Source organism: Chionomys nivalis, chromosome 17, assembly GCF_950005125.1.
Source record: "Chionomys nivalis chromosome 17, mChiNiv1.1, whole genome shotgun sequence".
NCBI lineage: Eukaryota > Metazoa > Chordata > Mammalia > Rodentia > Cricetidae > Chionomys > Chionomys nivalis.
In genome coordinates this window covers 16,659,468-16,674,685 of record NC_080102.1, presented here as the reverse complement: position 1 = coordinate 16,674,685, position 15,218 = coordinate 16,659,468, and the positions used below count along the sequence as shown (strand labels likewise).

General features: G+C 40.9%; 2 protein-coding genes across 2 annotated transcripts in view; one reads left to right on the top strand and one right to left on the bottom strand.

The window, feature by feature from the left end:
* Mtbp (MDM2 binding protein) overlaps positions 1-8,639 on the bottom strand; it is a 62,287-nt gene extending 53,648 nt beyond the window's left edge. The window contains exons 1-5 of the mRNA XM_057791826.1: positions 8,314-8,639; positions 7,438-7,518; positions 2,962-3,035; positions 2,599-2,750; positions 995-1,053 (exon numbers count right to left, since the gene is read on the bottom strand). Coding sequence (XP_057647809.1) covers positions 995-1,053; positions 2,599-2,750; positions 2,962-3,035; positions 7,438-7,518; positions 8,314-8,431 — 484 coding nt within the window. The 5' untranslated portion in view covers positions 8,432-8,639. The remainder of the gene's footprint in view (positions 1-994; positions 1,054-2,598; positions 2,751-2,961; positions 3,036-7,437; positions 7,519-8,313) is intronic.
* A 104-nt stretch (positions 8,640-8,743) lies between these two features.
* Positions 8,744-15,218, top strand: part of Mrpl13 (mitochondrial ribosomal protein L13) — a 28,444-nt gene continuing 21,969 nt past the window's right edge. Inside the window, exons 1-2 of the mRNA XM_057791825.1 lie at positions 8,744-8,795; positions 10,606-10,729. Of these exons, the coding sequence (XP_057647808.1) occupies positions 8,769-8,795; positions 10,606-10,729 (151 nt within the window). The 5' untranslated portion in view covers positions 8,744-8,768. The remainder of the gene's footprint in view (positions 8,796-10,605; positions 10,730-15,218) is intronic.

Here is a 15,218-nt window from a genome sequence, read left to right as displayed (position 1 = left end):
GAAGGATCAGAAAAATTAAAATGAAAGGGAAACCAAATGAAAATTTGATCATCAAAGGCGCTTGACAAAAACAGCAACTATGTAATATTTCAGTACATATTTTAAATCTGACAAAGAAATATGATGGGTTGGGGAGTAGTTTAGCATGTACGAGGCTCTGGGTTCAATCCTTGTGTGAAAAAGTTACAAAAATGTTTATTTGTGAATACATTCTGTTGTTTTCTTTCTAAAGTATGTGTATGTTTGTCTGCATGAATGTGGATGACTGGCGCATGTAGAAGGGGGCGCTGGATTTCCTGGAACCAGAGTTATAGATGGCTGTGAGCTTCCACGAGGGTGCTGGGAACTGAACCCAAGTCCTCTACAAAGCAGCCTGTGCCCTTAACCATTGAGTCATCTCAACAAACCCTAAGTTGTTTTCCATATAGGACTCTGCAGTAAAAATTGGCTTTCAATACCAGCTCCTTGAATATAAACAAGACTTTTCCTGTGTGTAAGCTCTGAGATCCTTTACAATTATCTACTTTACACACCACTGTATAGTCAGTCCCTAGGACGATGGATGACATACCTCACAGACATCAAACATATGGTCAATAAATGATATTCAATAATAAAATCATTCATTTAAAAAAACTGCAAAAGTATTTGTGAATACCAACTGTGCCAAATTTTACCAATGACTATTTGAGTAATACAAAGAAAACTATATTAGGACAAAAAAGAGTTTTAAGGATAATTACCATGTAGTATTAAATAAAATATGCTTTCCATTTTAGGAACAAAAATTAGCTCCTATAAAAAAATGCTGATTCAAGAAGCTTTGTTGTACTGCACAACACTCCAGTTGGTGATGTGTACGCTAACTGCACCATAAAGAACGTTATCCAAACTCCCCAGAATTTACAGAATTAATGTTCTACAGAATACACTTAACTCATCACTCATTCATATAAAGTAGAAAACACAAATGATCAAAAAGTTATTGCATTACCAGGAGCTGGAAGCTTGTCTGATAACTGATGTAAACTTTCTGCTGATTCTTCATATAGGCTACAATAAAAGAATAGATTTAGAGAAAAATACCCTACACAGATATGCATATATATGTATAAACACACACACACAAACTATATTATCAAAAAGACAATAATAACGACCTGTGTGCCACACAGCCACATCACCTTCTTTTAGTCTGCTGACAAACCCATGTACCATTGAGATTAGTATTTCTCCTTTAAACAAGAGTCCTAAAGTCATGTAACTGTGTGTGAAAGCTAGAGTTCAGCCTGCAAGTACAGTTCTTACCCACACCCAAAAACCAAACAGAACCGACGATAACAATAACGGGAACGAAGCCCTAATTTATATTTTAGATACTCAATATAAATAATAGACCAAGCACTTTTCTAATCTCCAAAGTAAGCCAGCATTAGGTTTTAATAAAGGACACTGCTTTTTCCTAAGTTACTTCTAAGCTTTCACAAAGAATAGGAAATTGTGGTCACATTCCTAAAAGCATATAAATTTTATGCATATGGTGAAATTTTGTTCTCAGAATAACTTATTATACCAGATCAGAGTATTTAAATCCTTTGTCATGAGGTGATAATTGTCTAAACAAAAACCTTAAAGCACCCTGTGCTGAACTATAGTTTTCAGGCTCCCTCTTGTGGAAATAAGGCCACATGCAAAACTACCTGATAGTTTTTTCATTGATAAAATATGAATTGATAAGATCTTTTTAAGGCTCAATGGTGCCATCTTAGAAAGCACCTAAGAGAACTTCCACATTTGATGAATGGGTAAACAAAGAACCAGATGAGCTAAGTCCCCGCCTTTGCCTCATATAACCAGAGCACGTTCCTAACTCCTGCTAATTCCACAGTTCTTCCCTCTTCTGCGCTGCCTTCACTAACAGTGAAAGATACAACCTGAAGTCAGGAAGAAGAAAGGAACGAGCCTATGCAAGTTATAGGTGTGTTATGAATACTAAAATAAAGCCAAAGCATTTTCTGTCACACTACAAAGGCTGAACTGAAAGGGCTTAATAATGAGTCAAAAATGGAAAATCTTAGGAAGTGATTATCATAACTTAGCACCTGGACTGCTTTTACATTCTAACAAGAGTCAAGAAGCTTACAAGTGACGTCAGTCACACTGACACTCCTCAGAAATTCTGTGGAGCACAAACAGTATCAGAAATGTAGAAGAGGCATATAAATTGGGGAAGGGGAGTCCTACATTTCAGCCACAGAGAACAGAAGAACAATGTGCTTCAGTCTGAGTGCTAGCTGTTAGCACTAATTAATTCCTCTAGTCCAGCTACCACAGGAACAGACAGGATTGAGCTTCAAGAAAAGACTATGCCAGTGCAAACAGCATCCTAACAATTGCACAAATGAAAATGACATTTTCAGATACTGAGTAGATGACAGGGTTAAACTGCCTAGTGTCTTCTAAAAATGAAGTATTAAATATTGCAGTTGATTAAAGTTCCCCTACTATGACTGCTAAAATATTCCATCTTTTCTCTTCTGTCTGAAAACGACTGGCCAGTGCGAACTATCTGAAAGCAGCGTAAGCACTGAAACATACTCAGCCAGGGATAGGGATTCCCTGCTGTTGCTGTCATCCTCTTCCAAGCACTCGACGGCACTCTGACATTCTTCTATGTTCGCCTGAAGAACATCTTCTATTTTATCTTTTTCCACATCGAAATGTATCTCTTGCCAGTCAGAACTACAAAACTAATAGAAGATGGTGGTTAAGCAGAGGAGTCATGGAGTCATTTGTAGCACAGGCTATACAAATAACTATTACAATATTATATTATACAATATTGTACAGCATAGGTTATACAATAACGATTACAAAATCAACAAATCAAAAGGTGGCATTCAACAAAGTGGATTCATGGAACTCTTTCTAGAAGGAAAGGCATTCTCTTACAGCTATTACCTGGTAAAACCCGCATATGGCTTGTACTGCAAAAAACCACTTCCTGGGATGAGGTGTGCCGCCCACTGAACAAGCTTGAAAAGAAATCACACTTATTAGAAGAAGGGCAGACATAAAAAAGCAGTCATCGTAATAAATCACTGCTCAGAGAATTATGCAATTCTGAAACATAGTCTATACTTTTCCAAGTTATGTACTTTTTTACATGTGTGTTTTTGAAATCTCTGGTAAAAACTCAATCTTTCACTCTCTTTAAAGAACAAAATTGCAAGTTTGCATTAATTCATCATAATACAAAACCCACATTACTTGCTCATCATTTAAAATCTACTACAATATTTAAAAAAAAATACAACTACTTGATTATGGCTGGGTCACACAAAACCAGGTAGGCTACTAAGTACAAACAAATCCTTCTTCAAAGACCACGCAGGCTTAAGTTCTATCCGGCCACAGGCAGATGTTCTACTTGGGAAATGCAATAGTATAAAAATAATAAAATAAAACAAACAACAACAACAACAACAAAAACACCTCAAAGGTCACCCTGGAGCATATCTCAGAGGAGCCAAAGGGAATCAAGAGCTCTGTAGAGAAAGCAGATTCAAGGCTGGGAGGGGAAAGTGAAGCATGCGCTCAGCTTGTGGGAGCGAGGAGAAACACGAATGTCAGAGGCAACTTTCCTCCAGACAGCTCGGCGGAATACTATTCTCCTCACTGGAAGCCATCTAGCAATAAGTTCTCACAGGAAAAAGACCACTCTGCTCACTCTGCTTTTAGGTCTTCCTTCACTCCTTCCTGCCAAAAACAGCAACTATATAATATGCAAGAGGCACAACCTCCCCATACAAGGCTAGCCTTCAAAATAATCCAGCCCAGGCACTCCAAACTATCGCCCTCACCACTGAAAACCACAGCACTATTTCTCAAAGCGGCACTTCCCAATGGAGTCCCAGCTGCCCTTGTCCAGCGATTGCTGCATCCCTTTCTTCGCTTTCTTCACAAAGTCCCTGAAAGCTCTGCCTGTCCACGACCTCCTCCTCAGCTTTGCCATGCCCGTCAAAGGCATGCAGCGGGCTTCTTTGTTTCTAAAATGCCACTGACGCTGTGCTCACAGTCACCAATAGCTGACTGTATTAAATTCTTAATTCTCAGTTTTGTGGATATTTAATTTCTCGGCATACGAGAGAGAGAGAGAGAGAGAGAGAGAGAGAGAGAGATTGAGCTTCAAAGGTGACTCCTATGAGGACGTTCCCTAAATCACTTGGATCTGTCGCACTGATTTTTCTGGCTCCTCCTTCACAGTCTCTTAAAAATGTTGTTCTCTGAATCCTGGGAATCTTTTGAGTTTCATTGTCTTGCCATCATCTACAGACAATCTCATTTATCTCCGGGCTTCCATCTACACGTGGGTGATCAGATATCTACACCTCCAGCACTACTCTCCTGCAGTTCAAAATAATATCTGTTTAACTTTTTCACAATATCTGACATCAATATCTGACCAGGCAACTATCCACACATTCTAAATAAGTTATCACACTTACGAATATGTTTCCATCTTAGTAAATGCCACCAACACATTTATTCCGTACTTCTAATGTCATTTATGACTCCTTTCTCCTAACGTAAGCCAACTCAACATTAAGTCAGGGAGTCTCCCTCCAATTCCCTTCAGATCTACCTACCTCCTACACACTGTCTGCCTCCCCTCACCCTCCTGCTGTAACTTTCTCTACTGTGTCCACGACAGCTAGAGCACTTCAGAAGCAGATCTGGAGGTTGGGCTCACAGAGAAAACACCTGCCATGCAACTGGGAGGATTGTGCAGCTCAGACCGCCCCCCCCCCCAGAACCCACAAAAAAGCCTGCAAGGCAGGTGTGGCACACACCTATCATCCCAACCCTTGAGAGGTAGAGAAGGGAGATCCTTAGGACACATACACATGAGAATAAGCACACACACATACACACACACACACACCTGCACACATGTATACCCTATACCCACATCTATTTAAAAGAAGGAAGAAGAAGATGATTATGATGATGATCTCATCTTCCCTGAATTAAAATCTTTAATGGCTGCTGACTACAATTAGGAAGAAGTCCAAATACACTGATGTTATTTACAAAGATGTCTGCATAATTCCACCAACCCAGCTTATCAGTACACAAACCATTACCAAACGAAAGTGTGCACCCTACCAGTGACTGATGACGTTACCACTTTCAGTTTGCCAACTTGTCACAACATCTACCACTCAGTTTATACAGAGACAGCAAGGGATTCTAAGTTTTGTTTCTTCCTGGTCTCCTGCTGTAAAGTCATGTAGCCATTTTCAATGGCTAACTAGAAAAGGTAAGTAATGAGAAAGATAAAGTACAGCAAGAAACCAAAATTGCTAGTGCTGAAAGAGCTACTCAAATCTATATAAGTAGAGTTCTAGTTGGGTGGTGGTGGTGCACACCTTTAATCCCAGCCTTGGGAGGCTGAGGCAGGCAGATCTCTGTGAGTTCAAGGCCAGCCTGATCTACAGAGTAAGTTCCAGGACAGCCAGAGCTACACAGAGAAACCCTGTCTCAAGAAACAAAACAAAACAAAGCAAAACAAAACAAAACTAGAGCTCTAGATCAGTTACTGTGACAAGTGTGATAAAAAGGATAAGGATGTCTGTCCCAAGGAAGATGGTGCCAGCAAAATCTTTCACATTAATGGGATGGGGGGATATCTCACAACACTGGGAGCTGATGCTAGGGTGTGAGTCACCAAAGCCTGGAAAAGATGCTAAATCCGTGTAAGTTATACAATGACAAAGTGGGAAGTGCTGACCGGCTGTCTTCAATAAAGTTTTTACAAAGAAATAAAATGCTTTAACTGCAGTGCATCTCATGTTTTAGCCTACACAACACAGTTAAAGACTGCCTTTACTACTTCACTTCCCTAAATATTTAAAAGCCATCAGTGTTTTAATTTTTTTTTTAAATTATATTATGCATGTGTAGACACGTGTGCCATAGATCTGTGTGGAGATAAGGAAACAATTTTCAGTGGTTCTCTCCTCCATGGTTCCTGGGGAGCAAACTCAAGTCATCAAGCACACCAGCAAGCAACTCTACCCACCGAGCCATCTCAAAGGCCCCTCGCAGAGTTTTTATTAGCTTTGATAGAGAGGATTACAAGTCATGGAACAACTGTAACATCTAATTGGGTACTGTATTAAGATGGTCATGTATGACTTCAGCTTGAGTCGCTTGCAGAGCTCTACATTACTACGCAAAAGGAGAGTCTTATAAGAAACTCTGCCTGTACAAACAGAGGGAATACTTTTATGAGACCATCTAGAATGCTCCCAAGATCTCTTTTACATATATCTTTGAAGCATGAATGGGGGAAACCTTTCCTGCTATAATAGTAGCATTATCTACACTCTACCAGCTTAAGAAATTAGGACCATTAGAACTTGGACAACAGGCTAGTGCTGCACATACTAGAAAGCATTCCTCAGTGGTGAAAGTTGTCCCCAGAGACTGGAGGTTCTCTAATTAGGAAAGGAAAAGCGCAGATTATCACAGCTATCAATGAGGACATTCTTCCTGGTATTTACAGACATTTACTTCAGATTTTAGGATTTGGTCTGTTCTCATATTCCCATTTGCTGAGCCTTTAAGGGCTATTATCAGCGAGAGAAGAAGCAAAAGAAATGAAAATCATCAAAGCAAATAAATGTGTTTGTAAAGTGCCAATAGAGTTAAAGAAAAGAAAGATTCTTTCAAAACCCTGTCTTGAAAAACCAAAAAAAAAAAAAAAAAAAAAACAAACTGAAACTACTTCAAAAACACAAAGCAATGAAGCCAGGCAGTGGTGGCGCACGCCTTTAATCCCAGCACTCGGGAGGCAGAGGCAGGCGGATCTCTGAGAGTTCGAGACCAGCCTGGTCTACAAGAGCTAGTTCCAGGACAGGCTCCAAAACCGCAGAGAAACCCTGTCTCGAAAAACCAAAAAAAAAAAAAAAAAAAGACAAAGCAATGAGAACTGAGAAGAGCACTATCTTTACCAAATACAAAGTTGTTTTGTCTTTTAGAAAATCAGTAAAAATGGACAGAAAAGAAAAACCCACAAATAAGTGGTAAAGGCAGAGTGGGAGCTTTAATAATGTGCCTTTACTCAAGGCAAGAACCTCTCCACAAGGCCACTGCCCTATGCTATATATACCTAAAGATAGGGGGAGGATCATGAAGGAAACAAAACTCTAGTTAGGAGTCCACAGTAACATTGTAACAACTTACAACATTCAAATATCAGGAAGAAATGGTAAAGTAGTGAGTATTTCCTTAAGATTGCTCCATATCCCTGTGCCTTATTCAAAGTTAACAAGTATTTCTTATACTCCTAAATTATCAGACTAACTGATTTCCAATAAAATGCTGTGCCGGATTGGGGGAGGGAGGCATTTGTAATTCTGTTATACTTACCAGGAAATGTACTATCTTCCGGATGGATGGAATCACTGATGCTTCTCTTCAAGAGGTGATAAATACTGGATGTTGTCAAGTCTGTAAAAGCAAGGGCCTAACTCAGTCACCTAACTCAAGAGTTAGCATAACCTAGGCCTGTTTCAAGTTCAGTATCAGAGAATCTGAAGGCTAGTATGTTGGATAGAGAATACATGTGGATCAGGATGCTACTCAAGTGCAGATAAAATAAATTTGAGCAAGCTGAGAAAATAGTCAAAGCTCCTGATTCGTACAAGGCTGGTCGTTAACAAGAAACCAAAACTTTCTTCCAAAAGAACCGGACACATTTCTTCCTCAAGATGTCTGCTTGATCAAAACAAGGAAAATGCATCAGAGACTAAACAGAGATATCAAAAAAAAAAAAACAAAAACAAAAGAAAGCAGCTAAAATCGTTTAATTTGTCATTTAAAAAAAAGTGTGACATGTCTTCTCCGTAAAATGTAACTGACATCTGCAGAAGTCTATCGTTTTTTTTTGTTGTTGTTGTTTTTGTTTTTTTTTCTGTATTCTCTTCAAGATGGAACACAGAGGCTTACGTACTTCCTAAATGCATACCTTTCCAGAAAGCAGAAATTCGATTACAATACCACCAGGGGATTCAACCAGGTAAACATTCAACTTGCCAAGCCCTGGGGGCACTGGGATTTAATACCCCTAATTTTATATATTTCCTATTTAGATAAGACTGTTCGGTTCTTACTAAAACTTCTTCAGAGAGTTGTATCTTCCTGGGACCTCTTGACCTATGCTCCTCCCCGCGGGACCTCACCATAAACTCAAGTCCCTTCGCCTGCCCTCGGGTCTTTCCCGCCTCTTCTCAGCCCAGAGCTTACGAGGCTGTTTCTCGCTGCTCTCCAAGGACGCCGCCTCAGTCCCGGGTTGGCTCTCCCCACCGGCCACCGATCGAAACTTTCCTTCCCTCCAGGTGACGAGCAGCAAGTACCGATCCATTTTCTTCGCGCTCAGACTCAAGTTTTAGCTCTCAAAAGAGCCGCGCGCAACGCGCACTTCCGGTTTCCTGCCGCTTAGCTTGGCCGGGAATAATGTCCTAGATCGGTTTTTCCGCCAATCATTTTCGGAAATGATTCTCTTAGTAGCCACACTCTTTGCTTCTTTCGTAAGGACACGGCTACGGGAGGTCCGGGACCGGAGCGTTGCGGAGGAGCAGATGAGTACTCGCCAGCGTTAGGAACCATTGTGCTCAGTATTGTATGTTTCCGGCCGGACTGTTGGTTCTGGGTTCCCTTTTGGGGGAGTGGAAACTAAAGGACGCCGGAAGTCGCGAAGCATGTCCAGCTTCTCTAGGGCGCCTCAGGTGAGCTCGTGCGTTTCTGGAGTGATGGTGGGGTCATTACGCTGGCGAAAATGAAGAGCGGTGGTTCGCGGGGATTTAGTGCAGAAGCTGAGCCGTCAGGGAAGCTGACACTCGTGGCTAAGAAATGCCTTAGGGAGTCACATTCCAGGGGTTGTGACTCAGGCCGCGCTTTGATATCTTTGGGCACTTCTTTCTCTCTTCAGCCTGCCCCTTTCGTGTCTTCTGTTCTCCGCCGAGAGTCCGCGGAGAGAATTTCAGTGAGATAATGCGTTGAATGACATGAAGCATGTTTATTTTTAGTGCAGTGGAGTCTGGCGGGGATGGAGCTGTAGCCGATTTAGTACAGTGCGTATTTGACGTGCAGAAAGCCCTGGGTTCCATCCCCAGCACCGCGTAAACCTGGCGTTATGGTGCACGCGTGTTATTCCAGAAGAAAGATTGGAAGTTCAGGGCCAGCCTCCTCCGGTTCATAGCGATCTTGAAGTCAGCCTACTCTTCTTGAAACTGTTTCCAAAGAAGAAAAGAATGAGGACCTCTTGGAGGGCTTTGACCAAGAAGTCTTTAGGTTTTAAAAGGACCAAGCGCCCAGGCTGCCAGGAGGAAAATAGAATGTTCACAGACGGGGCTCTGTGAAGGACAAAAGGAGAAAATCCGTTCGGATTGCTGCTATTCTACTATACCACGCAAGATACTCATGCACAAGTCAGGCTAAAACGCAGGAGTGCTGAGAAGCCCACAGTATGCATTAAAGGATTGAATGTGGGTGAAAGAACAAGAATTGCATTGGAGAATTCTGGTTTGGGCAGCTGGAAGGCTGTGGTATAGGGAGTACTGAAACTGAAGCAGGTTTTAGGTAGAAGAGAAAGAATTAGTGTTCGGTGTGTTAATCCAAAATGAAGCCTAGCCTAATGCCACTTAAAGTATAGCTCTTGTAAGTGTAGTTGTTACCTGTGTGTAATGAGGTAGATCTAGGAGGTGAAGGTAAACATTTTAAAGCTTTGACAGAAGTAGACATTGTCTCAGCATTTGTGTTGCTTATCGAGCTTTTATGTGTTAGTCTGCTTGGAATGGGGGCAACTTGTCTTTGCATGTGCATGGGCTAGTTTCAAGTGTATGGTAACTAATATGAAACTCCAAGCTGAATTGTATTTTTTTCTAGCATACAACCTGTTCGTATATGCATAATCAAAGCACCTAGTCAAAATCTTTCTGGAATAGAGATAGTTTTCTTAGTTTGGAGATATTGAAGAGCGTGATTTTTCTGGCATGACATAAAGATGTCTGTTGAAGACGAGCCTGTAATACCAGATACTTGGAAGGATGAAGTGGGAGGTTTATAAGTTCAAGCCTTTGCAGGCTACAGAGTGAGTTCAAGGTCAAACTGGATAACTAGTGAAACTCTTGACTCAAAGGCATCAAAAGGGGGCTAGGGATGTGTCACGGTGGTGGAGTGCTTGCCTGGTATCCCCAGTGTCACACACACACAAAGGAATGTTAAGCTTCAGCTATGCTTTTCTGATGGCGCAATTGTATTTAACTCTCCTACAACTGAGGTCTTGAGTTACCTTCAGTTGCCAACTAGCCACCCAACTTTCTGTATAATATACTTACTATCTCAGTGCAATAATGAGAAAAGACTTTAGTGCTGATAGTGGAAACAAAATGCACACACATACAAATTTTAGTCATGGTCTGTTTTTCAAAGTAATTGTTGGTATTAATTATAGAATACATATGATGGCATTTGAAAATGCATTTAATTATTTCCATTCTAAATAGAATTTTCTTCACCTTTTTCGTTATTTCCAAGCAATGGGCCACTTTTGCTCGAATGTGGTATCTCCTAGATGGCAAAATGCAGCCCCCTGGCAAACTTGCGGCTCTAGCGTCACAAAGGCTTCAAGGATTACATAAACCAGTGTACCATCAACTGAGTGAGTATTGTCTTAGAACTGCCATTAGTAGCCATGGTTTCCGTTCCAGAGGGGACCTTGTGAAGTGTGGCTGGACTGTGTTTAAGAGCTCCTTTCTGGGCGTATATGAGGATTCTGTATTCTAGTCCTTCTGACAGTCCTGGTCTGGTGCTAAATTGAATATAACTTATAGAAAAACCATAAGGACAGTTCTTCAAGGGCAGTTCCATTTTGCACTATTACCAAACAGAAAATCACCAGTAGCCCTTATTTCCACTCTCACAGTGTCCTGATTTGTACTGTAAATTGGGTTTCCCGTCTTACACATATCTTCTCAAGTGACTTCTTTGAGTAGAGAGTTTTTAACACGAGTCCGTCCACTTTTATAAAAATCCTTCCCTAGAAACATAGAGCTAGCTAAATATGATAGGTTGCCTTTCGCTCTTGAATTAAAGATTTGCTTTCTGTATGCTATTTCTAAAACAATAAGACTGTTTTCATTTTACAAGAGTTAGACTTGTAAGCATTTTGGGCTGACTTTGTTTACGAAGGCGTTTTCCTCTCATATCCCAATTTTCCTCTCACTAAAAAGTGGATGTATCCTGTCGCCCAGCCCAGGACTGCTTCTCATTCATTAAGTGACCGATTTCTGTCTCAGAGCTCTAAAAACTATGTATGTGTAAATCCTTTCAAATACCCGTCTCTAGTTAGGACCTGTATGCTACATTCATGTGTCCAGTTTCTGCTCAGCATGTCCTCTTGGGTACCCGGTAGTCACCTTCAGTAAATTGCCCAATAGGGACATCTTTCTTACTCCTGGATTTTCCCTACCCAAACCAGCCTTAATTAATAGTATCTGTGTACTCTTGGATGTTCTGGTTTGAAGCCTTCTCTACTTCTGAGTTCTGTGACTGTTCTGAGTCCCCACACCCTGCATAATAAATATACCTAGTTTAAAACTTAGGAAGCAGTAGTCCTGCAGTCTGGCAGTCAGTCTCTCTCTCTCTCTCTCTCTCTCTCTCTCTCTCTCTCTCTCTCTCTCTGTGTGTGTGTGTGTGTGTGTGTCTGTGTCTGTGTGTGTTCTTTGAACTGTTGTTCTCTCCACTGTCTTGCTCATATATAGTTGCTGCACAGACTAGGCTCAGTTATCTTCCAGAACTCCAGAATAAAAGGCAAAGCTGTCCCCTACAGGACTTATGAATGTGGCTTCTGAACCTCTAACGTTATTTCCATCTGTCCTCTGAGCAGTCCTCTGAGGCCTGCTGCTGTCTCCTTTCTTAGACTAGTAAGCATAGTTGTGCTTGGGTCCCTTCCGTACTCTTTTTCTCTGCCTGCATGTTCTTTCCCAGTTTTTTCCCTTCGTATCTTTTTGTATTTCTGGCCAGTGATTCCTGTCCTGTCAAGGCCTTTCTTAAGCCCTCTGCCCAGCCGCCCATTCACCCTTTGAACCCTACTTTGCTGTTTTTTAAAAAATAATTTTTATATATCACTTGACGTGAACATACTTGCTCTCCACCTTTCTTCACTAAACTTGAATTTAAAAAACTAGCAAGAATTCTAAGTACCTATAGTAGTGGAGTGTAAAAAATGCTTGTTGCATGAATATTTAAAAAAAATTTAAAAAACTCTCATCTAGGGCCTTGGCATTTGAGCAACTAGATTTTGAGATCCATGGAGCTAGAGCAAGAAAGAAATATTTCAAATGATTGGACTTGGCTAAGAGCAAGGCTTTACAATTTTCTAATTTGTTAAACCTCTTAATCTTCCTTCTGTTATAAACTTTCAGTAGAGTATTAGAATACCCTATATTCTGAAATCTGTGTGTAGAATACGAATCTAAGGATTTGGCCATGTTCAAGCACCTCGTGCAGTATGTGGCCTCGACCAGATAGTAGCTTGTACATCACACTTTTAATCAGATTCTTTATAAATAAGTCACCTCTTTTCTTCGTGGGAGTTTGGTTCTGTAGTCACCATAACTAGATTGTTGAATATTGCACAGCATTTCAAGGGGAGTTTCTGTTGTCCATTCAAAATCTAACCTTGTTTGTGTGGGTTTCTGTAAAGCCTTTTATACGTATTTTTTAACACTGGAACACTGGATTCTTGACCCACAGCATTTTAACTTATAACTCAGCTGTGAACTAAGTTCATCTAATACACCTTATCTCTCAGAGCATATAGCACAGTCCTCCTGTGTGCAGGAATATTACACAGTATTCCAGTACCAGAGTTGAGGGGCACTTTAAAGAGTGAAGGCACTTAACAGAAAATGCAAACACAGAAACTAGAACGCTCAGTAGACCTCCAAAAAACAGCACTGTTTGCATTTGAGAGAAGAAATAGAACATTGTTTTCCATAGCCACAGTTGTGAAGGTGTGTGTCGGGCAACTCAAGTTCTAGCAACTAAGGAAATTTACAAATATGAAGTCATAAATAATGAGAGCAACTGAATTTTGAAAGAAATAACAAGCAGCATTTGTGCTTTTGTTAAAAGTAAATGGCTATTTTTCTTTTTTTTAAAAAAATGTATTTGGCAGCCGGGCGTTGGTGGCGCACGCCTTTAATCCCAGCACTCGGGAGGCAGAGGCAGGCGGATCTCTGTGAGTTCAAGGCGCTGGCCTACAAGAGCTAGTTCCGGGACAGGAACCAAAAGCTACGGAGAAACCCTGTCTCGAAAAATCAAAAAAAAAAAAGTATTTGGTGAACAAGAACTGTGGATTTATAGAATTGCAAATGTGTACAATTTCTTATGTCGTGAGATGTTTTACTTCCCAAGAAGTAGTTGAAAAACGGAAGGAAAAGCAAGGTGACATTCTCATTGTCCTTCAGCTACGTCATAGTATAGTTGAGACAGAAACTTGGGCTCCTGCTTCCTCACATAGGAGATTCCCAGTTGTCTTCTGTGTGGTTGTTAGTTAGCACTTACATTATTTCCTGTTCGTGTATTTGTAAACAGCTTCACTGAGACTGTGTTTTTAGAAAACACAGTGATAAGAAATTGAAAGTAAACTCAAACAAGTCATAGGCACTTCATTTCTATCTCCAAGGACAACAGACACCAGTCTCCTCAGTCAGTTCTTCCCTTTAAAAGGGAGTCATCATTCCTTAGGTATTCTTTAAATGCTTCAAGTACACATTCTTCTGGGACACCGGAAGAGCTGCCATGATTACCTGTAGGTCATCCTTCCTTAAGAATAGAGAGTAGCTTTTTTATGAAGTTGGAAACTTGACTTTTTAAAGATTATACTTCTCTTTGCCTCACTGTGTTGAATGTTTACTACATCAGCAAAGCTTCTTATGACCACAGGATGTCACTAGAGTCAAGTTCCTAAATCAGTGGTTGAGAAATGCATTGTCTTTTAAAGGGAGTTCATCTCCAACATTTAGCAGTGTAACTATCAGTTAGCTAAGTGTTGGGTATTCATAATCACTGTACACATTTTGGGGGGTGGGGGGGAATGAGTAACAAATAGTCAGACGTCTAGGAATGGCTATGAAGTTGACACTTGTGGGATCCGAATGTAATGTAAACATTTGAACTGCTTGGTTTGTCAGGTGACCTTGCAAGATGTTATGAGAAACAGACAAACAGACTTGCCATTTAGAAATTATTTTGTTGCCGGGCGGTGGTGGCACACACCTTTAATCCCAGCACTCGGGAGGCAGAGGTAGGCGGATCTCTGTGAGTTCGAGACCAGCCTGGTCTACAAGAGCTAGTTCCAGGACAGGCTCCAAAACCACAGAGAAACCTTGTCTTGAAAAACCAAAAAAAAGAAAAAAAAAGAAAGAAATTATTTTGTTTTATTCGCGCCCCCCCCCCCCCCCGTGTGTGTGTCTTTTGTGGGGGAGTGTGTTCAAGTAGGGTTTGTGAGGAGGGGGTAAAACAAGTCACAGTTAACAGAGGACTTGTACTAGACTACATAAAGAACCGAAACAGCACTAAAGAGACATGAGCTAATTAGAAAATGCACAGGGTCTATGACCAGAGGCAGCTCCATGGAAGTTCAGTACCAGCCAGTAGGGGGCGTTCAAATTAATACCACGGTGAGCCTTAAAAAAAGTGACAGTGAGTGAGAAAATGGAGAAATTGTATTACTCATGTCTTATTGGTGAAAACAAATAACACAGTCTTAAAAAATGATGCAGGAATTCTGAGTTGTTTACATTCAATACACGGTAAGAAACTAGGTTTTTTAATCTAAAAGTTTAAGATTGTGCCAGTGAGTGGCACGGTGACTGAAAGTGCTTGCTGCACACTCCTGGCAACCTCACTTCAGTCCCTGGGACCCACAGAAAGGTTTGAGGAGAGAAGCATCTCCAGAGCGCTCCCCTCTGACCTCTGTGAACTTCGTGGCACACATGTACCTGCTTTCACACATGCAAAGTAACAACTCCTTAAAATTTTAAATGACAATGATACATGTATTTCATTAACAGAAGCTTAGGCACAGGCAGTGATACTGTCATCAAGACTATAGTCTTTTCCACCGGTGGCTTTGTTGTATT